At 43.6% G+C, this 25,549-nt stretch overlaps 1 protein-coding gene across 4 annotated transcripts; it reads left to right on the forward strand.

The window, feature by feature from the left end:
- The first annotated feature begins 14,990 nt into the window (after positions 1–14,990).
- On the forward strand, positions 14,991–19,692 carry RSRP1 (arginine and serine rich protein 1). Of its 4 annotated transcripts, none has more exons than XM_037032822.1 (5): positions 14,992–15,139; positions 15,376–15,933; positions 17,138–17,289; positions 18,587–18,661; positions 19,297–19,692. In XM_037032822.1, exons 2-5 carry the CDS (start codon positions 15,414–15,416, stop codon positions 19,411–19,413), a joined length of 864 nt encoding a protein of 287 aa, XP_036888717.1. In that variant the 5' UTR covers positions 14,992–15,139; positions 15,376–15,413; the 3' UTR covers positions 19,414–19,692. The 4 variants fall into 4 exon arrangements, 2 of the variants coding, with proteins under 2 accessions (XP_036888717.1, XP_036888718.1); XM_037032823.1 differs by having other exon boundaries at positions 18,587–18,669; positions 19,297–19,376; XR_005064599.1 differs by having other exon boundaries at positions 14,991–15,139; positions 17,138–18,669; positions 19,297–19,690.
- Positions 19,693–25,549: the final 5,857 nt, after the last annotated feature.

Genomic DNA, 25,549 nt, shown 5'->3' on the forward strand with positions numbered 1-25,549 from the left:
GCGATGGAAAGGAAACTGGGACTCGAATCAATGGAGTGGACCAGAAGGAATAACGAAACATCCAACCAGAAAAGAAGGAAGAAATGAGAATTCAAAAAAATGAGGAGAGGCTTAGGAACCTCCAGGACATCTTTAAACGTTCCAACATCCGGATTATAGGGGTACCAGAAGGGGAAGAGGAACAGCAACAAGTGGAAAACTTATTTGAACAAATAATAAAGGAGAACTTCCCCAGTCTGGCAAAGGAAATAGACTTCCAGGAAATCCAGGAAGCTCAGAGAGTGCCAAAGAAGTTGGACCCAAGAAGGAACACACCAAGGCACATCATGATTACATTAGCCAAGATTAAAATGAAGGAGAGAATCCTAGAAACATCAAGAGATAAGGGGATAGTCACCTACAAAGGAGTACCTATCAGACTGTCAGCTGAGTTCTCAAAAGAGACCTTACAGGCAAGAAGGGGCTGGAAAGAAGTATTCCAAGTCATGAAATCCAAAGACCTACAGCCAAGATTGCTCCATCCAGCAAAGCTTTCATTTAGAATGGAAAGACAGATAAAGTGCTTCTCAGATAAGGTCAAGTTCAAGGAGTTCATCATCACCAAGCCCTTATTATATGAAATGCTAAAGGGACTTATCTAAGAAAAAGAAGATGAAAAAGATGAACAACAAAAGGACAGCAAACTCACAGTTATTAACAGCCACACCTAAAACAAAAGCAAACCAAGAGGACAGCTAGATCAGGAGTGGAACCATAGAAATGAACACATGGAGGGTTAGCAACAGGGGGGTGGGAGGAGGAGAAGGGGGGAGAAGGCACAGAAAATAGCATAGATGGTAGGTAGAAAATAGACAGGGGGGAGGGCGAGAATCGTGGGGGAAATATAGAATCTAAAGAAGTTGAGACACGTGGTTATAAACTAAGGGGGGAGAAGGGTAGGGGAGGGAGTGTGCGCGTGGAGGGGAATGAAGGGGGGAATAGAACAACTGTAATGGTATAATCAATAAACTATATTTAAAAAAATAAATAAAATATATATTTTTTTAAAAAAAGAAATTTCATGAAGGTACAGATGCTATAGATCTTTCTGAAATCCCTGCTACTCTGTGGGTCTCTTCATAGATGTGGAAATATTCGAAAGCACCAAACCCATTAAAATTCAGATCCTTGTAAAACACTTTCTAAGTTCCCTCTGTACCCCTTAAAACTTGAACCATACAGGGGCTCACCCTTGTAATAGAAGATTTAATAAGTCAGAAATTTATTATTTCCTATACTGGTCCTTGCAATACTACTATTTTGCCTATAAAGAAACCACATGGACAGGGTGGAGATTTGTACAGGACGACTATGATACTGAAATTTCCAGTGGTACCAAATCCAAGTACTCTGTTGGCAAACACACGAACTGAATCCAAATGGTTTATGGTTATAGACTTATGCTCTGCTTTACTGAGCATTCCAGTAGACAAAGTCAATATTTATTTGCTTTTACTTGGAAAAATGAACAGTATACTTGGATGGTAATGCATGAGGGGTTTATCAAGGCTCCCTAGTACTTTATACAAGTTTTAAGCTCTGCAATCACTCAGAAATTCTACCTTTGTTTTATATGTAGATAACCTACTTCTTTGTTCCTCATCTAAAGAGAAGCCAGGGATCAATTCAACATGTCTATTATAGCAGCTGGCTTACAAGAGGGCTTCGGCCTCTCAAGATAAACCACAGTTATCACATGATATGGTTAATTATCTGACTCCCTTATGTGCTCAGTGCACACAAAGCCCGCTGGGTGCCAATACCAACCTTCGGTTGTACAACAGAGCTCCATTCTATGCATGCAGGCTCCTACTCGAGGTTATATGAACTCTGCTAAGTTGTTCGGACCTCTGGGGAGCCTGGCTGACTCCTTCGTCCCTACAGGCTTCCTTGCCCGTCCTCTGCACCCAGAACGTGCACCCTCCACAGACCCATAGGCTGACTTCTTCACTCCTGTCAAGGAGTCTCTGCCCAGATGTCACCGCTTAAGAGGTGTCTTCCCTCACATCCTGTCTTTCACAGCAAGTTGTCCTTTTTAACTTTGTTTTAATTCAAAATGTGTGTCATGACCTACCATTAGTCACATGTTTGTTTATTGTCTGTGTCTCTCTCTCCTTTTAGAACACAAGTTTCACCAGGCCAGGCACTTTATCTAGTTTGTTTATTGCTTGTATCTTAGGCTCAGAGTTAACAGTAAATACTGGTTAAATAAGTGCATTAATGAATAAAACACTATCTTTAACAAGTACATTGGATTATTGGGTAAGGTTGTTCACATCCCGGGACTTCTGGACTCCTAGATGTCTTCAAAGGCAGCAATATTCTGAATTTCTAGAGGTCTAGTTGGACTGTGAGTGAAAGAGAGAGTTTATGAGAGAGAGTTTATGAGAGAGAGTTATTCATTTCATTCCAACTCTTGGTTGAAATTATGGTTTGAAATTTGGACTGTTTGAAATCGTAACCAGGCTACGGTTCACTCAGAGACGTATCCGTGGGATCTGAGACAGTTCCTGAAACATACCCAGCGCTCCACAGATAGGTCCATGTTACAATCAATCGGAACGGAACTGCCAGTGTGGAATACGAGCAATTACATCTTCTCAAAGCAAAGTCTTCATGGTGGCACCACATCTGAAAGGCAGAGACACACTGAGAAAGTTTATGTACAGGACAACAATAAAAATGAAAATTATCCTTTAATAATGTCCATTAGTAGCTGCTGATGTGGGTGTGTCCCCCCACCACCGCCCATTTGTATGCAGAACCCCCACCTGCGACTTGGAGATAAAGTCTTTCAGGGAGTCCTTAAGGTTAAATGAGGTCATCAGGGTGGGTCTTAATGCAACAGGACGAGCACCCTCATAAAGAGACAGATGGGTCCGGGGAGAACACAGCGAGAAGGCAGCTGTCTGCGAGCTAGGAGGAGAGCTCTCACCAGAAACCAACCCTGTTGACACCTCCATCTCCGAGTTCCAGCCTCCAGCCCTGTGAAAAAATACATTCTGGTGTTTAAGCCACCCAGTGTGACTTCAGTCATTATGAATAGCTTCATCTTGTCACATGAAGGACAGTGAGGAAGATACACGCACACAGGCGCCTCTGTGTCTTAGGGGTGGCTTTAAATCCATGATGGACTACAAGGGAGAAAAATCTACGAAATAAAATTGCATTTCATTTTTAAATTATCAGTAGATTAATTCACTTTCATTCAAATAATACTTAACATTTAAAAGTCCTGGAAAAATAAATTTACAATCAGTAAATTTATATTTACAACTACATTTATATAAGTTAAACCTTGGTAATTTCGTAGCTTGTTCATTTTTTTTCCTTTCTCCCATGTTTATTTTTGGCACATGTATGCATTTTTCTGAAGTATTATGGAAACAATAAGAACCTTGGTTTGTCAGAATTTTCAGTGAAAATAATACTTTGGCCAAAGCAAGATATGCCACAGTAACAACTTACATAAAGCCGTATCCTGTAACTAAATGTGTTTATTATTTTCCTAAGCAATTAAGCTTACATTTTGATCATATGTCTATTAAGAATTGTGCAAGAGCCCTGGCTGGTGTAGCTTAGTTGGTTGGAGCGTTGTTTCACACACCGAAGGGCTGCAGTTTTAATTCCCAGTCAGGGCACATGCTGGGGATGCGGGTTAGGTCTGATCAGGGTGCATAGGAGAGCCGACTGATTGATGTTTCTCTCCCTCTCTTCCTCCCTTCTTCCCCCGCCTTTAAAATCAATAACCATGTCCTTGGATGAGGATAAAATAAAAAAGAATTTTTCAAGAAAACCTCATGTTCGTTTTCCGTATACTGTTTGGCAACAACAACAAACCATGACAAACTGAGCAATAAAAAAGGAAAATATAATCCCGGGATGCATTTGTAATCGGTGCACAGGGCCGCGCATCAGCTTTCAGAAGAGCTTTTAAACACTGCCACACGCTGTCCATCCGTGTGTCCTGCAGCTGGGTGATCACGTGGTTCCGGCCTCGTCTTCATGAGGAAGGACTCAAGCACTGTTCAAAGCAGTCTGTTAACTCTTTGAAAGCACCAAGTGGTCTTCAAAGAGGGAGGTATGGAAATAGTGAGACTATTTGCATATTCTGATTAAGACTCCATGAAGCACCTGACTGTAGTTGTGACAAAGCCGCCTCTATGAGCACAGTCTCCTGTTAGAGACGTAGAGGCCCTGCCAGAAAGGTTTTATATATATTTAAAATTATAAATATGTTTGAATTTTTTATTTTCCAAATTTCATAAAATTCTCTTTACTGCTGCTGATTTGATGTGATGCTACGTAGGACAAAGCTCTTTAAGAGGCACATGTGTCTCTTCTAAAGACAGTGTAACATCCAGATGCCCAGGATCTATTTCAAGGTAGAAATCATGTTTCATTTGATTGTGATTTTCCCGTAACTGGGGAAAAAGGAAATATTGAGGAAAATGCCTGTTGAGTGGATAATCAAGCATAGTTCCAAGCTGCAGAAAGAACTTATTTGAGAATTAATATGCAATCCTTAAGGAAGTTACCATTTACTTCTAGTTTCCCTCTCTTCTGAAGAGAATCTATAAAGGCACAGATTTAAAGCTAATTGCCTGCTTTACATCCATCTTTATTCAGCAACAACATCCTCAAGGGAAATAAAGGCACTAAAAAATCCTTTTTTTATTCTAATCACCTTGATCAGAAAAACTTAACTAGGGTGTGCTATTCTTTGCTGTTATCTAAAGTCTTTAATTTTTTAAAGAATTTATTTATTTTTTAGAGAGAGGGGAAGTGCCGCGGTCCAGCCGCAGCCCATCTAAGAGTCCTCAGGTGAGAGTAGGCGTCGGTGCTGGGTAACAGGCAACTACACAGCTCAAAGGCAGGTGAAGCACTGTTCCGTTTATTGCAAGTACAAGCTGATTTTTTATATTTTCATTTTTGGCATAGATTAACATTTACAGGTGTACAGCATGATCAGTTAAGCAGAAAAAATCAATACAAAGGTAACCAGGAAAATACGAAAGTTCCCATAGTTTCAGTTATGTTAAACAAAAGTTATTTTGACCAGGAAAACCATTAATCAGACAATTTGAAATAGTTCTATGTATACAGTTTAAATGTTTTATTGTTTATTAAAGTTCTCAGAAATAGTCATTGGCAACAGGTACGCTTAGACCGAGCAGAGGTTAGGAAATTCATTATAAGCCTTTGTAATATCTAACTTAGCTATCTATCTTGCAGTCTAAAATGTTTTTTGTATACTGAGGACTCTGACTCCTTGGTAGTTGTTTCTAAGTGCTTAGTTTGTAATGGCTAACCAGCTTCTTCTGTTTTTATGCCTATCTAATTCTAATTGATATATATTCCTATTCAAGGTAAAGGAGGGGCTGTTACTCTAACAACTCTTTGACAACCAGGGGCTATTTTCTAAAGGGGTTTTTGCTATTCTATGAGGCAGTTCTGTGGGAAAACATATTTTTCCCTGAACTGTTCTTTCTAGGGTGGCTTTCACAGGAACAAATAAGTAAAGTACGATGCCTTAAATCAGCCAGGGTGATATTGCTTAGGACTTGAGCCAACTGTTGTTTTTTCTCTGAGAGTGGTCATTAATTCTAGGAGATTCCAAATTATCAGAAGTGTAAAGGTTAGAATACTAAGAAACAGTAAGAATAAAAGCAACACCATATATCCATTAATGCCACGTCCGTCCTGCTGGAAAACGCTTCTGTGAAGCCGTCATCTCCAAGTCGTGACTGTGTCAACCGACATGGTTAGATAATGCTTCTGTGAAGCCTTTGTCCCCAAGCCGTGACTGTGTCAGCTGACCTGGTTAGCATCGGACGTGGCAGGGAAGGGAAGGAGAAAGAGAGGGAGAGAAACATGAATGTGTGGTTGCCTCTTGTACGCCCCCTACTGGGGACCTGGCCTGCAACCCAGGCATGTGCCCTGGCTGGGAATCAAATGAGTGACCCTCTGCTTCACAGGCCTGCGCTCAATCCTCTGAGCTACACCAGCCAGGGCTAAAGTCTTTAATTTTTAACAAAATCTAGTAGAAAGCATTTCCAATTAAATACATAAGTATCCAATTGAAAAGTCTCTTCTATGCAAGCAATATAAACTTAGCATTAACTCTATTCGAATGCTGATAACCTCCAACATGGTAAGAGGCCAGATGCTGGGGAAGAAATTATGCTACCTAGTCTCATTTTAAACTCACACTCACTCACTTCAGGTGGCTCTGAGTGAGGCCCGACTGTCCTAAAGTTTAGTCAGTTTCATCATGGATGGCTATTGCCCCTTCTCCTTCCTCTTCAGACCTTCAAAACCTCCTGTCCCTCCTAAACCTCAGTTGCTATTTCTCTGGGAAAAAATAGAAATCACAAGAGGACATCCGAAAGTGCCTGCTACATCATTCTGTGTCCACCTGCACTCACGTCTGCCTTCCCACCTGTCTTAGTCCGTTCCAGCTGCTGTGACAAAACACTACAGACCAGGTGGATTATAACAACAGGAATTTATTTTCAGAAGGCCAGAAGGCCAAGATCAGGGTGCCAGCATGGTCAGGTTCCAGGTAAGGTCCTCTTCCAGGTTGCAGATGGTAGCTTTCCTGGGCTCTGTCTTCATGACCTAATCACCCCCCAAGGTCCCACTTCCTAATACCATCGCTTTGCAGATTCGACTTCAACAAATGAATTTGGGGGGGACACGAACATTCAGACTGTAGCACTACCTGCTGTATTGGGTGGACTGTCTGTTCCCATGTTGTGGATCTGTGAGCAGGGATTGTGCACCCCTGTCTAGGTTCCCCGGGAACAAATGCCTCCATAGAGAGACTGTGGGACTAGAGACGTGTGGGACACCTGAAGCCTGCCCGGCAGGCTGAAGCTGCAGAATTGGTAAACAGACCTTTTCTCTCAAGGAGAGTGGGGGTGTGTTTCATTCTGCTGTTTCTGCTGTGCCCTGAAGGTGGTAGCCTACCAAGAACTGTCTTTGGGCTTGTTACAGTCCCCCACGGAGCCCAGGAGTGCCAGCTCCCTGGGTCATCAGGGCCAATTGACCAAGGGTTCCCTGTGTGAATTGCAGGCTCCTGCTGGTTTTAATGGAAAGTGTAGGGTAGGGGGACGCTCTTGGTCTTCAGCAAGGCGGCAAGAAAATGCCTTGGCTGGGCCTCCCCATAGGCTTCTGCCCTGCAGCAGGAATGTCTGTGGGGACCACACTCCCAGGCTTTAGAGAGGGAGCAGGAGCGCGTTGTGATCGCTGGAGCGCAGCAGGCCGCAGCCAGAGAGCGAGGGAGTGTCGCCGCTGCCCTGCTCTCCAGTTTCAGCAAGGTGCCGGGGACAGCTGGCCACTGCCTGTCCTAGCAAGGCCTGGAGAGGGTGCCCAGTTCAAGCTCACCCCCTGGGCTAGTGGGGCAGGCAGAGAATGCAAAACAGGTGTCCACCAGCGCCTCCGTCCGTGTAGTTTCAACTGTCCCCTGCTACTCCGGCAGACGCTGTAAGATCAGCAAATACATCTCTTTCAGGTACAGTTCAGGCACTTTTCAAACTTCTGTTTTTGTGCTCGTCCTGGTGTTGAAGGGAGAGACATGGTTCTTCTTACTGACGCATGTAAAGAATTACAGATCAGGAAATCTACCAGCATGCACTCCGAGTCTATTAGTGATCCGTTTCCACGGAACAGAACGGGCCCAGCTAGGGTGTGGGCAGTGAGAAGCATGGGTTCAGGGCAAAGCAGGCAGCAAAAGTAGGGGCAGCTGAAGGCCCTGGGGGGCCTGAGGCCTGGTGACCAGAGCCCAGGGCCAAGGGAGCAAATCCTTTGTTCTGAGGACTTACATAATTGACTCTGGGATGGGAGTCAAAAAAGTTACATAGTGACTGGAGGGTAAATGTGGTGCCAGCTTGCCCAGGCAGACACGACTACCCAAAGGTAGGTATATGTGGGAGTCTGTCAGCCCGAATCCTTGTCTTGCTCCAGACTCCATTTGTTCATCTTGTTGTAAAACAGATATGTGACAGGAGGCAGTTAATTAAAGTTGAGGCAGTTACCCAAAGTTATTCTTGGGCTGCTTCTTTGGGCACTGTGGACCTTCTCCTGCATTCTAGGCCCTGGGATGAAAGATAGTTTCGAGGCTTTCCTTCTTAGCTAGTGGAAATGCTGTATAGAATTTCAAGGACTTCCCTCCTTCCTTGCTAACACAGTGTTTCTTGTGATGTGGGAACACCTGGCAATATTCTCCGACCAGGCTCAGGACTGCTGAGTTAGTGGGTGGACATGTCTTCCTCCTTCTCCCTGCCTTGGTTTGCTCTTCATTCTACCTAAGTGATAAAAGGTGTTTCCTGGCAACCAGGATGCTAGACACTTGCCAGTAATAGCAGTGCAGTCTCAGTTCTTCCTATGCCATCTCCTGCCACACTGGGTCGAGTGAGATCCCACACAAGCCCTTTAAAAGGGGAATCTCTGTTCCCTGTAGCCCTTTGGGCCCCTCAGTCATCAGCTTCGTTTTCTAGGCCAAGTGTTCAGAGAGTTGATCTCTCCAGTGCAGATTCCAAAGGATGGGGCCTGCTCTGGGGCATGAATCCCTGGCTCTTCTGGGGGAAGGGGAAGGGCCAGACTGGTGAGATCCCTCCCTATCATGTGTCCCTGCATGGGGGGGGGAGGTACTTCGGAGAGACCATGTCTTTGCTTCTCTCACTGTCTCCACATGGTCCTTTACTCTTTTGTCATGGAGGAGCAGTTCATCCGGTTTTCAGATCTTTTTCAGAGGGAAAAGATCTACATGTAGGTATAGATTTGGTATCCATGGGGGCGGGGGGGGGGGATGAGCTCAGGGTCTTCCTAGCCATCATCTTGGACCCCTGCTGTCTCATGTTTTTCTCGGGCCTACTCCAACCTGGCCCTCATTCCCTGCACCCCATGGAAGCCGCTCTTGCTGGTGTCACATACACACTGGATTCCTGTCGCTTTAATCACAATCTTTTCAGAAGAAGACCAAGGAAAAATAAAGGGTAAATTTTTCTTGAGCAAATAAATGTATCCCCATGAGAAGGGATTCTGCAAGTTGTCAAAAGGAAGCCAAAGCTGTTCATTTTGGGCAGTATTTCATCATTGTATTCTGCAGGCATAAAGGATGTTGAAACTGGAAAAGCTGGTGGCGTTCGCACTGCCTGTCCCTACCAGAACCAATAAATGGAGACAAGAATTAAATCTTTCTGGGTACTTTATTCAGACGGCTAGTGATCTGAGGAGACGGGTTCTGTACCCTCAAAAACACCATCTTAGTACCTCATCTCAGGCCGACCTTTGTTATAAAGAGAAGAAACGTGTAGGTAGGAGGCCTGGAATTCAGGGGAAAAAGTAGGTAAGGGGTTTGGAATGCAGGGGAAAAGGTTAGTCAGATAAAAGTCGCAGCCCTGCAATTTTCCTGGCCTCCCAGCAGCTCTTTTTCTCTTCTCCCTGGAGCACAATGGCCCGGATGTCTTCTTGATGGCTGGCAGTCCTCCTGGGGGACAAAGGTCGTATTGCTCACAGGCCTCCTGGAGTCAGGGTGTGTTGGGTCATGCATTCTGGTTCCCTTTCCGTATGCATTAATCACTAAGCCTGTTAACTATAAAAGCTAAGGAAATGTTTAACTCCGAGTTGCCCCATCAGCGGCGTGAGATTATGCATTTTTGTAGTATAGCTGATTGGTTTAGGTGTCCGTTTAAGGAGAGCGTATGTTAAGGTTAAAAATCTTTTGAGCACCAGTTCCCTGAAGGGGAAAAATTTTTACCTTTTGGGATATTGATTTTTAAACTGGTTATTAAGAAGAGATTCAGATGGAAAGACCTACTCCAGGAGGGAGATCTTCTGATATTGGCCTTAACAGCATAATTTGAACTGAGTATGGATGGTGGATGGGAGGGCATCTAGCAGGGGCCTGTTTCTGAGATTGAAACAAGGTACAGAGCGCGGTCCTCCACAGCTCACTGTTGGGGGAAGGGGAGAAGGGGGTGATATGGCTTAAGAGACTTTTCATAACAATGGCAACTTGATAGCTAGTTTGAAGGCTTTGTTAATAGCTGGGCTACCACCTGGGGCAAGGTGGGTGTATCCTGAGGTGGCCTAGGAGGGTCTCCCGGAGTCACTGCGTCGCTCTTAACCTGATTGGGGATGGAAGCTGAACGAGTGTGAACTTTACCGGAGATCTGGCAACTGGAGCTCACTGTGGGAGGAGTCAGAGATGAGGTCACACAGAGGCTCGGGATCGGGATTTAGGTTAAGGGTGGGCAGCCATTTGGGGATTCGGCCGAAAGAGCCGTGAGGAGGAATAGGGTCAGTATCCAGACATCGGTTTAGTCCGTGTCTTCCTAGCTATGCTCCAGCTGGTGCTGTGCCCTGGCCTGTATAGTACTGTGACCCACACAGGCTTGGGAAGGACTAGGTGCCCCTCCCAACCAATCAACTTCCCAATCTTTCCCGGGCCTTGTGTTGGATGCTCCCCCTAACCAATCCATTTCCAGGATCTTCCAGGGTTCTGTGTGTCCCCTATCAAATCAGATCCTTTCCCAGGCTGGACACTACCTCTTATGGTCACCATCTCAGTTCCTACTGCCCATGCCTCAAAATGGAAGTACATCCCCATTTACCCTCTAGATTTCTACTGTATATGGGCCCAGCTAAGGGATTCTCCTGCTGTTTTTATTCCTCCTCGGGTAATGATCCTTCCTACCAATTTGAGGAGGATTGTTGCCCTGGGCAGTGCGTAAAGCTATCACTTCCTAGTGAAGCAAGAAAGCTCATTGTCTGATTCAGCGCCACCCCACCCCCAGTTTATTATGCTTAATAATTTCTGATTCCCTTTGCTTTCTTTTATTACTATCTAGCTAACTAAGCTAACACTTTAACCCAGCAATTCCACTTTTGAGACTTAATCATATAACAATAAAAGTATCAGTCTTGAAAGTGGCATGTGACTTTCACTCCTAGCAAAGTTGCAAGCATAAGATGTAATATCTTAGCCAAGCTGTCCAAGAGGTCAAATCCAAGCCAGCCTAGTGTACCGAGGAGAGCGAATGATGGCCATCCAACGTGTTATAAAGCACTATTCAAATGGGTGGAGTCATCATAAAATGTTTGGTAAGGGAAAGAACTAACACAGTTTTCTTAACTTACTCAACATAATCTAATAAGTACTTTAAATATCTGTGGAGGAAGGAGGGGAGGAACAAATTTAAGTATGTTTGATACAGACAAAGAGATACACATTAAACTATTAAAGGCTCATGAAGCATTGCAGAACCTCTAAATGAACAGTGGGAGGGAGGGAGGAAAAAAGAGATACTTGGTTAGGCTGGCAAAATAAAGTGGAAAAAAACGAAAAAGGCAAAGCGAAATAAAAAACAGATACCAATGGAAGAGATGAGATCAACATTGCAGTTAGCCTACATGGGATGACTTTACCTATCAAATGAAAAAAGAAATCTCTCATTTTGGGTGCAAAAATTAGCTAAGTGTTGTTCATATAAAACATAAAACAAAGTGAACATAGAACAAAAAGGATCCTATTCACAGTTCACAAATACCATTTACAGTATAGGGGAACAGAATGATAGGGGAACTCAAGAATTAAAGGTCATAGGCTTAAATGACTAACGCAAGTGGAAGGCAGTTACTCCAGGAACTGTAATGCAGGACCTTGTGACTCCAGGAGGCAGACCAGAGAGTCAACCATTGCCGCAGGAAGAGAGTATCTGAGGCTTTGTGTTCTAGGAAGGGAGCCCGTGATGCAAATAAAGACTTGTTCATCAACAAATAAAGAAGTTTCAGGAAAATCACGCTGGGCTGCAACTCTTATCCAATTAACCGTCTTTCCAAACCCCTTACCCACCCCTTTTTCTCCTTATAAAAAAGTCAGCTTGAAATGAGATGTTTAAGACAGTGTTTTTGGGGGATGTAACTTGCTGTCTTCCCAGATCACAGACCATCTGCATAAAACGGCCATGAAGATCCAGTCCTTGTCTCCAACAATTGCTTCTGATAGTGACAGGCAGCATGAACAAGAACTTTTCCAGTTTCAAGAACACATCTAGCGAGACAAGTGTAAGATGTATATGAAAACAGATATAACATTTTAGTGAATGTATACATTTCCTGTTGCTTCAGTAAAAAATTACCACCCACTTAGTGGCTTAAATGAACCTAAATTTAGTACCTTTACAGTTCTGTAGCTGAAAAGACCTACTGGACTGAAGTCAAGGTGGACTGCATTCCTCTCGGTGGCCTCTGTCCCATGAGGTTGTAGAATTGGGATGTTTCCTTTGCGATTGTCAGCCAGGAGCTAGCTTTGCCTCCTAGAGGCCTCTCTCAGGCCTTTGTAGACAGTTTCCAACATTTCAGATTCAGCAGCAGGGCACGGAATTCTCTTGCTTTGGGTCTCTCCTGTGATTAGATTGGGCATAGTCAATCAGGATAATCTTAAAAGGTCCTTGATTCTAATCACTCTGGATAATTCCTTTTTAAGATAACACATTCGCAGGTTTTGGGAGTTAGGGTGTAGACATCTTTGGGGGCCATTAATCTGCCTACCACAATGAAGGACATGCAAAAAAATGTATGTGGAGAAAAGCGTTACATTCTTGGATGAGATGTACTATTGTAAAAATGTCATTTTTTTTTGCCACAATTAGCCTACAAATTCTGTGCGAGATGCTTTAATGATAACTGAAATTGGATTTGAATCAGATGTGTGGATAAATGCTCAGAGATTATATTGTTTAGTGAGATAAAGGAACACTGACACACATCCCATGCAGAGTTTAACTCAGGTAGATTGCATGCAGTCTAGAGACAAATACACTAGTATTCTACGCAAGGGCAAAGTAACATTTCCTGTTGTGTGTACAACCTATTTTTTAACAGGCTAGGAGTACTCTTTGAAAATTTTTTATTTTTATTTTTAATTTTTAGAGAAAGGGGAAGGGAGGGAGAAGCATCGATTGGCCACCTCTGCCCAGGCCTGGACTGAGGACCAAACCTTTTGATCTGCAGGATGGCACCCAACCAAGTGCACCACACCAGCGGGGCTATTCAGTATTCTTACTGTTGACATCCAGGATTTTCCTTATTTTAGGCATGCATTTGACTGTTGGGTTGTACAGAGATTCCTACCATTCTTTTCTTATTCATAACCAAGAGTTCGATTGCATTCTTTTTTTAAAAATTTATTTATCTTTAGAGGGGAAGGGAAGGAGAGAGGAAGAGAAACATCAATGTATGGTTGCTTCTCGTGCATCCCCTGCTGGGAACTGGCCCCTGCTGGGAACTGGCCTGCAACCCAGGCATGTGCCCTGACTGGGAATCGAACCGCGATCGTCTGGTTCGCAGGCCCTCGCTCAATCCACTGAGCTACACCAGCCAGGGCCGATTGCATTCTTATACACAGCTTCAGATTATTTTCCCCTGACACACCACTTTCACACTTTACATTTCAATTTTTTTTATTGATTTAAGCAAGAAAGAGAGAAACATCGTTTTGTTGTTCCACATATTACACATTCTTTGGTTGATTCTTGTACGTGTCCTGCACTGGGGCATGTTTTCAGGGACAGTGAGCTACCAGGCCATGGTTAAACTTCACATTTTATTTACTTTATTTACTTACTTTTAGACAGGATAGAAAGGTAGAAAGGGAGAGAAACATCGATGTGTGAGAACCAGATCTGTTGCTTCTCGCAAGCCCCTAAGTGGAGACTTGGCTTGCAGCAGTCCAGGTGTGTGCCCTGACCAGAACCCAACTGGCAACCTTTAGGTTCGCAGGCCGGCGGGCAATGCACTGAGCCACACCAACCAGGGCTAAACCGCACATTTTAAACTCATTTTATTTTTCTGTCCATCCAAACAGCTTCATTAGAACTTTCAGCAAAATTCCCAGTAGATGAGCACTGTCTTCTTAGTTCATTTGTAACAACAGCACTTGTTTCTAAAGAAACAGTCCTTAAGTATTCCCATCAGGATACTTCCTCAGAGATGTGGATGATACTGTGGAGTGGACAATGCCAAGCAAGGGTGATCACACGTGTGTGTGCAGATTTGGGAATGTGGGATGAAGGTGAGCAAGAGAAAAGTGAGTTCGCATTTCCCTCCAAAGAAAGAGGCTTCCGGAAATGCTACCCTGGACTTGCAAAAAGCTCATATAATGCTTTCTTCTCACAAATGTGATTAATTCAATGATAAGTTATCTCAAGGCATTATTACCAACATGTATGTATGGAATACAGCCTATTTATAAATCTTTGGAAATGAAATAGTCCCGGTTGTTTAACCCCAAAACCAAGCACACTGTCCTTGGAATGACATCTCAGACGTCAATCCGACCCTCTTGTTAAAGATCCAATCTGGGTGTCTTGGCATTGTCTTCACCTTTCTAACATTTACAAGACAAAACATGGAAATACAACTTTTCCAACTTAATACTGAATTTTCAGGGATCCTGTGAGTCCTGGAGAGAAGGCCGCGGTCGGGCAGCCTGGCGAGTTGGGACATGGCTGTCCTCTCCCGTCGCAGGCCTGACACAGGTCAGCAGAAAGTGGGCCAGAAGGGTCTAGGAAAGCACCGCCCAGTCTGAGCTGCCCAGAGGTGCAGGCAACGACTCAGAAAGCATGAGCCCGGTAGAGTCCCGGAGGCGGCCATCCCGCCGCGGGAAGGGCCGCCTTATCCTGTTTCACCCAAGAAAACAAAACAAGTACGGAATGTCCTGCACCTGGGCGGAGCACCCCCCGCCCCCCCGCCCCGGGCGCCACCGCGGCTAGGTCGCGCATGCGCGTCCTGGAGCCCTCGGCACGAAGTGGGGGAGGGCTGGGGGTGGGGAGCAAAGGAACAGAGGGCGGCGGTTGGGCGACACAGAAGCAACGCCCACGCACCAACGTCTCTGCGCATGCTCCGTACGTCAGCTTCTAGTACTTTCGACGCGTCAGCGGTCGCGCTGCTCAGTTCGCGCCGGGTCGTGGTGGGTGGATGTGTCTCTTTTTTCTTTGGGAGGAGCTGCAAAAGTTCCTTCTTCGTTCTTAGCTGTGGAAGGAAGGCGTCCGCTGGGCCTTTCTCCTTGTCCTAAGCGAAGTGCGAGTGGCTTGTAAGTTTTCTGGTGGCGGGGTCGGACGCATGGGAACCTCCGCGTGGGTGGCAGGGAAAGTGGGGAGCTGTGCGTGGCGCGGAAAGGGGGGGCTGCTGGCTTGGCTGCGGGGCCGGTGTCTGGCGGCGGCAGGGCCCCGGGTTGGCGAGTCTCGGTTCCTTTCTCGAGGTCCCCCTCCCCCTCCGCCGCGGGCCTTGCTTCCGGGAGTTCACTTCCCTCCGCCTCTCCTGTTTCAGTTTTGGAAAGGCAAGAAAGCGTCCAGCCGGAGGCCCAGATGCCCAACTACGTGAACGATATGTGGCCGGGCTCGCTGCACGAGGAGTCCCCGTCGGCCTCGGGCCGGTCCAGCCGGCTGTCGTCGGCGGCCGGGAGCCGCTCTCCCAGAAGCTCGCGGTCCCGTTCCAGCGTCTCCAGTCGGTGGTCGTCCAGCAGTCGGAGCCGGCGCAGGAGCAGGTCCCGGTCTCGGTCCCGAAGACGCCACCAGAGGAAGTACAGGCGCTATTCGCGGTCCTACTCGCGGAGCCGCTCGCGATCCCGTAGCCGCCGCCGGTACCGGGAGACGCACTACGTCTCCTCCAGGAGGCACTACCGGTCTCCGTCTCCCTCGCCGGACAGGTCCCGCAGCCGGTCCCGCTCTCGGGGGCGGTCGTATTACCGAAGGGCCTACGCGGTCACGCGGGGGCGCCGCTACTATGGCTTTGGTCGCTCCGTCTACCCGGAGGAGCACGGGAGTTGGCGGGCGAGATCCAGGACCAGGTCGCGGAGCCCAACGCCGTTTCGCTTGAGTGAAAAAGGTGAGTCCAGTGGCGCCCACTTCGCTTCTCCCTAGGCACCTTTTTACAGGCGGCGGCAGGAGTAGGCTGGGGCCCCAAGGTTGCTGTGTAATACTAATGTTTTCTCCCTCGGTGTTTGAAAGCTTAATAGTTCTGTTGGGAGGAAGGAGGGGAGGAGGACATTATTGGCAGCCTAACAGTTAAACCACACTACAGTTGACACCCGGTGTTTAAACGGACACTAGTTCTTACCTCTTGGGATTAAATTGTAGGTATTAATTAGCTCAAGATGGAGATGATCGTTTCTCCGGGTGGCTGGCACTTCTTAGTGGAGCCCTGTAAATGTTAGTGACTTAGTTCACCTGCCGCAAGGTTTCTACTACTAAGTTAATTATTGAATAGGAAGAATAGTACAAAAGCATTCCTTTTTTTTTTAAACAAGCCCGAGCTTAGTCACTTCAGCCAGAAAGCCTAACTTAGCCTTACTTATGTCACCTGAAAGGCAGGTTCTTACGTGTGTGTGAGGGTGCTTCACATGCCTGTGGCTCTAGAAGCAAGCAGTCTTCAGGATAATGGAGGATTCTCCTCGCGTCCAGGGCTTAAAAAGCCGGCACCCGGGAAGGAGACTTGACTGTGGGTAGTGAAAATGCATACCACGTACAGATGATTTGTGATAGAATTGTACACCGAAAGTGATGTAATTTTATTAACCAACATCACCCCAGTAAATTAAAAAAATTAAATGACAAAGTGTGAATTCCTTTTTAAAAAGTAAGTAAAAAATCTTGTTTCAGTGTTTTAAAAACAGATGGCTTCTGGGATAGGATTATGGAACAGAAAGCATGATAGGTAAACATCAAAACTTTAAGTCTGAGAATGGATTTAGTAGTTTTATCAGTAGTGGTTCGTTAGTTGTGACAGTTGTACTGTCTGAAAAGTTTTTTAAATCAAAAATGTTCAGAACACATGTGAAGGAGGGCAAAAACTATAAAATTCAGGTTTTTGGTAAGGGAGATTTTAGATTATTTTAGGGATACTTAATTTTCTCAGCAAAAAAGAGGCAGAATTTTTCCCCATGCATAAGGATGTTTTTACACATGAAGATGAAATGTTAAAACATTTTAGTTTTGCTATTCAAAATAAATGCAAACTTATTTTATTTTGTGATTTTGATTCCTCTTGGGGAATTGCTGCAGGATTAAGAAATACCTTGTTTCTTTTGCAGATCGAATGGAGCTGTTAGAAATAGCAAAAGCCAATGCAGCAAAAGCCTTAGGAACAACCAACTTTGAATTGCCCCCTAGTCTCAGAGTTGTTCCTGTACTGAAGGAAACAAACCATGAAACAGCCATACCAAATAAAGGTGCAAAGTTTGAGGTAAGTGTTCTAGGTTTATCCAGACAAAATCTTGAGAAAGCTACTTCCAGAAAAGATCTGATTAGCATTTTTATTTTATTTACTTTAAACTACGTTTGAGAAAGGTTAGCTAAATATTATTAGAGTCAAGATAGTAGGTCTGACAATACTTAGTCTCTCCCATGAAATAGACTAATGACCTTTAATTTTAGTTGACAGAATATTGCTTTCATGATTATAGCTGGTAGTTTGATTCTATGTACTTAACCAAAGAATTTTCCTAATTAGTCTCTAGAGTATTTATCTGTAGTTTTCATTTGCAGCATTATGTTCCCAGAAATTCTGTACTCAACATACAGTATAGTTTATCTGCTTTATTTCTGTCTTATAGAAATCATGAATGTGGTCTCCAGACATTGCTGAAGAAAATCTGTTGGTAATTGATACATGGGCATAAGCATCAGAGGTTTAACTAATTTGAAGTTCATGTTCACACTGAAAGCTTAGTTTTGGTAGATCCATGTGCATGCTAGAATTTGGGATAGGTGCTGTTTGGATAAGGTACAGAAGACCAGTGTTAAACTAAAGTATACTTTGTAATATTGGGGCATCTGTGATTTAGATGTCCCTATTGTAATATATGCAATGTATTCCAGATGTTTTGAGAGAATACAGAAGAGGCCTGCTTCACTTGCAGATAAGTTTATTATTCTCCAGAAATAAATGTGCAGGATGTGCATTGGCAAATTGCCCTGTGCTTTTTATGTTGAAACCCAAAGCATAAAATCCAAGCTTTAAAAATGTAAGGTAATTAGGAATTGATAGGCTCAGTTTAAAAGAAAAGAAAACAGTTCCCTAGATGAATCGACCATTCCGACTCAGATGTGGGTGTGCCTGAGTTAGTGCTAGACAAGCAAGGTCTGAGTTGCTTCTTCTAATGATTAGGTGTCAAACTGGCTATTATATGTTAGTGCCTGAAAACTAGATATTTTCTTATTGACTTGACCTTCAAAGTTATTCAAACATTGGGAACAAAAGACTGCTTTATGGGGACCTGTGTCTTCATCAGGTCCGTTTAAGGCATCAATTGTGTTATTACGGGAGAATCCGTTTAATGCATCGATTTTTGTTGTTACCGGGGAATCCACAGCACACTGTTGTTTAGATTGTGCACTGTATGGTTAGATCCCACTTGTTTTATCTTTACAACTAAATTTAAATATGGTTGGGTTGTTTCATATACAGTACTGTACATCAAAAATTTTTGGGGGTTTTTTTTTGTGTTTTTTTTTTTAATGTATTGCCTTTTCCTGTCTAGCTGTCGGAAAAGCTAACAGAAGATGGAACTACAAATGCCAGTGGAAAGTCCTCTCAAAAAAGCAGTAGCTTTAATGTACGTATGTCTATCTAAATCCTGACTACTCAAAAATTGGACTTAGAACATCTATTATGTGGGTTTTTATTTTTATAGGAAGGCTCATTATTCTGTCTTTGTAGTGATAATTCAGGCCCACTAAACCACATCATAGAAATCGCTCACATATTTTTATGCTACTTATAGAAGTATAATGGGCTTCTTATATCTAATCTCCACATCCTCAGTTTGAATATTGTAATACTCTTTTCCAACAGCACTATTATAATATACCCTGCATATGTTTGAATTTACCTGGCATAATTTCTTGGCCTAGCAGTTTGAGTCAGGTTACAAATGGCATTTGGTTGGTGTCTCTTTAATTTTGAACCTTAAATAGAATTGTATTGTAAAAGGTAGATTTTATTTTATTTGTTTTATTTGGGGTGGGGGGAAGGAGAAAGAGTGGGAGAGAAAAATCGATGTGTGTTTGCCTCTCATGTGTCCCCTACTGAGGACCTGGCCTGCAACCCAGGCATGTGCCCCCACTTGGAATTGAACCAGCAACCTTTTGCTGCACAGGGCCTGTGCTGAATCCACTGAGCAAAAGCAGAGATTTTAAGTATGTACAATGTATATGCCTGGGAAGCTGACTCAAATTTCTTCTCTCACAGAATTTTGTAGCAAAGTCAGTGCTTCAGAAATCAGCTAAAGCCACTGCTGAAGAGACCTCTTCAGGATCTCCAAAACCCCAGAAAAAAAGTCCATATGAATTGTGGAAACCTGTTTAAAAAGAACTGATGGCTAAGGTTGCCTGAAATGCACTTTATTGCAAGTTTGTTTTGTATAGCATTATATCATTCCTGTGAGCAATTTAGTGGTAATTGGTAACATTTTAGATTTCTCTTGCAGATAAGAACACAGATGGACCAGAGGGTGTTACATACAGGTGGGAGTCTTTGTATATACGTGTAAATATTTTGTGTAATACTGATTGGTTACACAGAAATTAAATTTATAAGAAACAGTAAATTGCATTGTATATATTAATAAAGTTTGTGTTTTTACTATTTGTCTCATTTTATTATGCGTATGTTACATGATGAGTCTTTATTTAGTGATGAAGAAAAAGGAGGTATCACTACTCCCAGATCCAAATCTAATTTACAGAGGGCGCACAGGGCTTGGCTGACCATACCTGAGTTTATGAGAGATGCTGAATCTCATGTTCCCTCCGAGATGTGAATTAGAACCTGAATCTTAACTACTTCCAGTTGATGTGATAGTCAAAATTGAGGAGTTCCTGGTATATAGTGTTATCCTGGAAGTTGAACACTGCGAGTTTTAGGGTAGGAAATTGGTTGGAATGGAAACCACCCCTCATTGAGGTAGAAGATCTGAGGTTATATTAAAATGCATCGGGTTGGAACTCTTTAATACTGTAGCTAAGAAGCTAGGCACAGTTTAAAAATGAAAGATTACTACAAAGATCTAGGAAGTTGATACTATAGACATTCATGTAGTAGTTTCCACTCATTAATATGTATTAGCACCAAAAATGATTTAAGCCATTTTTAAACTACAAGTGTTGCCTTACTGAATAAAAACGTTTGAACAAAAGATGCCAGCTACCTTAATTTATTCCTATATGCTGGGGCATACCAAAAAACACCACAGATAATAGATGAATAGATAAGCAGGCTGAAGATCAGTAGAAGCTTTTTAAAAAAAGATAATGAGCCCTGGTTGATGTGGCCCCAGTGGATTGAGCACAAGCCTGTGAACTGAAAGGTGGGTGGTTTGGTTGCTAGTGGGGCACATTCCTGGCTTGTGGCTGGGTTCCTGGTGAGGGTTGGGCATTGGGGGTGAGCAGGAGACAACCCATTGATGTTTCTCTGCATCTCTCCAGTCTCATAATCTTTTTTTAAAAAATGTTTATTTTTAGAGAGGGGACGGGAAGGAGAAAGAGTGGGAGAGAAACATCAATGTGTTGTTGCCTCTCATGTGTACCCTACTGGGGACCTGGCCCGCAACCCAGGCATGTGCCCTGACTGGGAACTGAACCAGTGACCCTTTGCTTCACAGGCCCATGCTCAATCCACTGAGCTACACCAGCCAGGGCTCCAGTCTCATCTTAAAGGCGATGAACCCTTGCTTGTGTGGCTTGGTTGGAGCATTGTTCTATACATGAAAATGTCAGTTCATTTCCTGGGCAGGGCACATACTTGGGTTGCAAGTTTAGTCCCTGGCCAGGTGTGTATGGAAAGCAACAAACTGTTTTTCACACTCTAAAATCAGTAAACATTTAGGGAAAAGGTTCTTTTAGCTGAGATGTCCAACTTGCCACATGCAGCCCAGGATGGCTGTGAATGTGGCCCAACACAAAACTAATAATGGTTTTGTGTGCGTGTGTGTGACTAATGTTGCAATGTATTTAATATGTGGTCCAAGACAACCCTCCCTCCAGTGTGGCTCAGGCACCAAAAGATTTGATGCCCCTACCAGGGGGATTTAGTTAACTAAAGCTGTCTGTGTTACATGCCTTTTTCAAAATAAGACAGCCACCGTCCATGCCCCTACCAGGGGGATTTAGTTAACTAAAGCTGTCTGTGTTACATGCCTTTTTCAAAATAAGACAGCCACCGTCCACACATGACTTGAAATTCCTCAGTTGTACTAGCTACTGGTTCATTAGTGATGGAGGCTAGAGGTGGCTAGAGGTTAGTGCAGATGTTTTTGTAAGAATGCCATGTTGGATAAAGTGGCTCTAAATCTGACCCATTGAAAAATTTTAAAAACATTTGATGTTAGGGGTTGGGTGAGAAAGAGACATTGCTGCTCCCACACCCTGGCCCACAACCCAGGCATGTCATGTGCCTTGATTGGGAGTCAATGAGCAACCTTTTTGATTCGCAGGCCTGGTTCAATCTGCTGAGAGCTACACCAGTCAAGGTGAAACAAAATTTCAATCCACAACGATTTGCATATGTACGGTCCTGGACACACAATTGCTGTCATCATCATTTCTGTAGCCTTGGTAACATTTTCATCCCTTAGGCCGAGCAGCACTGGATTTGAACAAGGAATTTCTCTGTTGGGGGTTGGGGGCATTCAGGAGGCAACCCACTGATGCTCCTCTACGTTTAAAAACAAAACAAAAACCGCCCACAAGGTTTGATGGGTTTTAAGATTTGTAACTGAAAACGTGGTTAATCTGAGCACCCTGTTAGTATTAGTTTCCCCAGAAAGTAAGTTTAGTTTCTGTTGTAAGATAAAAGACATTTCATTTTCACCAGTAACTACTGATTTGTATATTTTGAGTATGTCAGCTCTCCTGTGGTATAACAATTGTTCTCAGTGGCTCCATCTGATCCCTGTCAACTTCCGACTGGCTTACCAGACCCTGGAGCTTTGTCCAAGGCCAGAAATCTCCAGCGTGAAACTCGGTAAACCTCTTTTGACACGATCAATCAGTCACAGCACCTTCTGCACACACTGCACAAATCTGTGTGTTTCAGTTGCGTTTTTACCTTTCTTGAAATAATAAAGCATATGTAGAAAATACTGCTTATTTTTTTCTTTGACATAAAAATTCACCAATTTTGATGTTTGTTTTTTCTTACTGCACACTGATATGGTGGTTGTCACAATACAATCTAGCAAAATTACTTTGAAGGTAAAGGCAACTAAGTGCTACTAGATCCATCTTATGTAAAAAAACAAGTTTTTTGGGAACCCAGTATTTACCCATGCCATCATCTTCAGAGTAGTGTAGTCCTCAAATGATACTGACAGCATGTTTTTGGATTTTTTTTTTTTTGGTTGAAGTTGCAGTGGCTGTTGGGAGTGCAATTCTCTAGAGAAATCCTATTTTTTAAAAACCAGGTCATTATGACCTATGAAACCTACCTGTTACTTTTTTTCTTGTAAGATTTATTTTTAGAGGAGAAGAGAGGGAGAAAGAGGGAGAGAAACCTCAGTGTGTGGTTACCTCTTATGTGTTCCATGCTGGCCATCTGGCCAGAAACCCAGGCATGTGTCCTGACTGGGATTCAAACCAGCAGCCTTTGGGTTCACAGGCTGGTACTTGATCCACTGAGCCACACCAGCCAGGGGACCCTACCCCTATTAATCTTTTCCTCCTTTCTTTTCCCTTAGTACAAAGGCCCCCCCTTTTTTTTTTAAATAAAGGAAAGGAGTCTTTGAAAGCTTTCCACATGCATAAGCCTATCACTTAAGCCTATCAATGAAGGTCAAACTCTTTAACACCTGAGTTCTATCATTCCTCCTTTTTTTTTTTTTTTAAGATTTTATCTTTAGAGGGGAAGGGAAGGAGAGGAGGAGAGAAATATCAACGTATGGTTGCCTCTTGTGTGTCCCCTGCTAGGAACTGGCCTGCAACTCAGGCATGTGCCCTGAGTGGGAATCAAACCGCAATCCTGTGGTTTGCAGGCCTGAGCTCAATCCATTGACCTACACCAGCCAGGGCTCCGATTGCAGGCCTGAGCTCAATCCATTGATCTACACNGTGTGGTTACCTCTTATGTGTTCCATGCTGGCCATCTGGCCAGAAACCCAGGCATGTGTCCTGACTGGGATTCAAACCAGCAGCCTTTGGGTTCACAGGCTGGTACTTGATCCACTGAGCCACACCAGCCAGGGGACCCTACCCCTATTAATCTTTTCCTCCTTTCTTTTCCCTTAGTACAAAGGCCCCCCCTTTTTTTTTTAAATAAAGGAAAGGAATCTTTGAAAGCTTTCCACATGCATAAGCCTATCACTTAAACCTATCAATGAAGGTCAAACTCTTTAACACCTGAGTTCTATCATTCCTCCTTTTTTTTTTTTTTAAGATTTTATCTTTAGAGGGGAAGGGAAGGAGAGGAGGAGAGAAATACCAACGTATGGTTGCCTCTTGTGTGTCCCCTGCTAGGAACTGGCCTGCAACTCAGGCATGTGCCCTGAGTGGGAATCAAACCGCAATCCTCTGGTTTGCAGGCCTGAGCTCAATCCATTGACCTACACCAGCCAGGGCTCCCTGTTAGGTTTTTTTTTTTTTTTAATTTTTAGAGGGGAAGGAGAGAGGGAGAGAAACATCAATGTATGGTTGCCTTTCCTGCGTCCCCTGCTGGGAGTTGGCCTGCAGGGAGCCAGCCTTTAACCCAGGCATGTGCCCTGACTGGGAATCGAACCGTGATCGTGTGGTTTGCAGGCCTGTGCTCAATCCACTGAGCTATACCAGCCAGGGCCCTGTTAGTTTTTAATTGTCTTATTTCTGTAGGGTTTTCAAACTGAAATACCTTAAGATACAAAAAGCTACACAATTTTGGAAGAATGGCAGGCTTGTGCCTCAGTACAAAGGTATTGAGGGCACGTGGGGTTGTGGGCCTGTTCCCCAGTTGGTGCTAAGGAGGAAACCTACTGATGTTTCTCTACTTCTGCCCTCCATTCCCCTGGCTCTAAAAGTAAATAAATGTTGGAAAAGGGAAAAAAAAGTTGAAGGACAAAACTACGGCAGTTCATTTTTCTTTTTTTGGTAAGACTGGGCAGCATAAGTGTGTGTATGTCACAAATTATTATTTTTTAATTCCAAATATCACAGCTATTTCTATTCTTCAGAGGCAATTCTTATAATTAGTATGATGTACATCCTGGATTGTTTTCTGTGTCTACAAACTTAAAAAAAATTATTTTTATTTTTTTTTTCAGAGAGAGGGGATGGGAAGGAGAAAGAATGGAAGAGAAACATCAGTGTGTGGTTGCCACTCATATGTCCCCTGCTGGGAACTGGCCTGCAACCCAGGCATGTGCCCTGACTGGGAATCGAACTAGTGGTCCTTTGCTTCACAGGCCTGTGCTCAATCCACTGAGCTACACCAGCCAGGGCTCAAACTTTTTTATATGGATATATTATGAACATCTTAAAAAAAGATTTTATTTATTTAGAGAGAGGGGAAGGGAGAGAAAGAGGGAGAGAAACAGCAATGTGTGGCTGCCTCTCACCCCCCACCCCCACTGGGGACCTGGTCCAGAAGCCAGGCATGCGCCCTGACTGGGAAGCCTGTACTCAATCCACTGAGCTACACCAGCCAGGGCTATTATAAATATTTTTCATGTCAGTACAGTGACATGTCAGTAAGTCCTCACTTAATATCTTTGATAAGTTTCTGTGACTGAGCAAAACAACATATAATGAAAGCATTTTACTATAGGCTAATGGACACAGTTAAGTTCATATGGCACCTCATCAGTGTTATTAAAAAACGGCATTGTAAGGTCATCTCCAGCTGTATTTGTCTCATTTTTGAATTCTATGGAAACAGGTAGAAATCAGAACTCCTTTCTGTTTTGGTCTTAATAATCAAGAGTGAAAGCAGTTATCTTTAGAAAAGCATCTACGAAAAAATAATGTTCAATGAGCTTTCTTGAAATTAATTTTATAAGTACTATACCTCAAACTGTTTTTCTTCGTGTTAAATTTTATACCTAGATATTTTTTTTATTTGGGGGCTTACTTTTCCATTTTTACATCTAATTAGTGGTTACTAGTGCAGAAAAAAATAATTTTCATATATTCCTTTTGTATCCACCACCTTACTCTATTAACTCAAGCACTGTTACTCATTCTGAAAGTTTCCCTGTTGGAGTCGGAAGCGGAAACAAGATGTACATTTCTGCGTTGCCCCAGTTTACAAAGTTGATGAGGGAAATGGAAAATGAACAAAGAAATATCTTACATTACTGAGGAAATTAAAATGATGCCATATGATATTTAAGGGCCTACGTGAGACACGGTAGTCAAGGAAGAACTGCCTCGGAGAAGGTGACACTCAGGATAAGCACTTTCTGCTCACGGGAGCAGCACACATTTGAAGCGACTTTGTACCAAGCTCAGGATCGGCCATTAGTGCTTCGCCGTCCCCTTCC

Source organism: Sturnira hondurensis, unplaced genomic scaffold (genome assembly GCF_014824575.4).
Source record: "Sturnira hondurensis isolate 20B ecotype Veracruz unplaced genomic scaffold, ASM1482457v3 Scaffold0021555, whole genome shotgun sequence".
Taxonomy (NCBI): domain Eukaryota; kingdom Metazoa; phylum Chordata; class Mammalia; order Chiroptera; family Phyllostomidae; genus Sturnira; species Sturnira hondurensis.

Coding starts and splice junctions, on each gene's coding strand:
- RSRP1 (XM_037032822.1), top strand. CDS start 15,414: ATGCCCAACTACGTGAACGATATGTGGCCGGGCTCGCTGCACGAGGAG. Junction 15,934..17,137: donor GTTTCGCTTGAGTGAAAAAG/GTGAGTCCAGTG, acceptor TTTCTTTTGCAG/ATCGAATGGAGCTGTTAGAA. Junction 17,290..18,586: donor ATAAAGGTGCAAAGTTTGAG/GTAAGTGTTCTA, acceptor TTTCCTGTCTAG/CTGTCGGAAAAGCTAACAGA.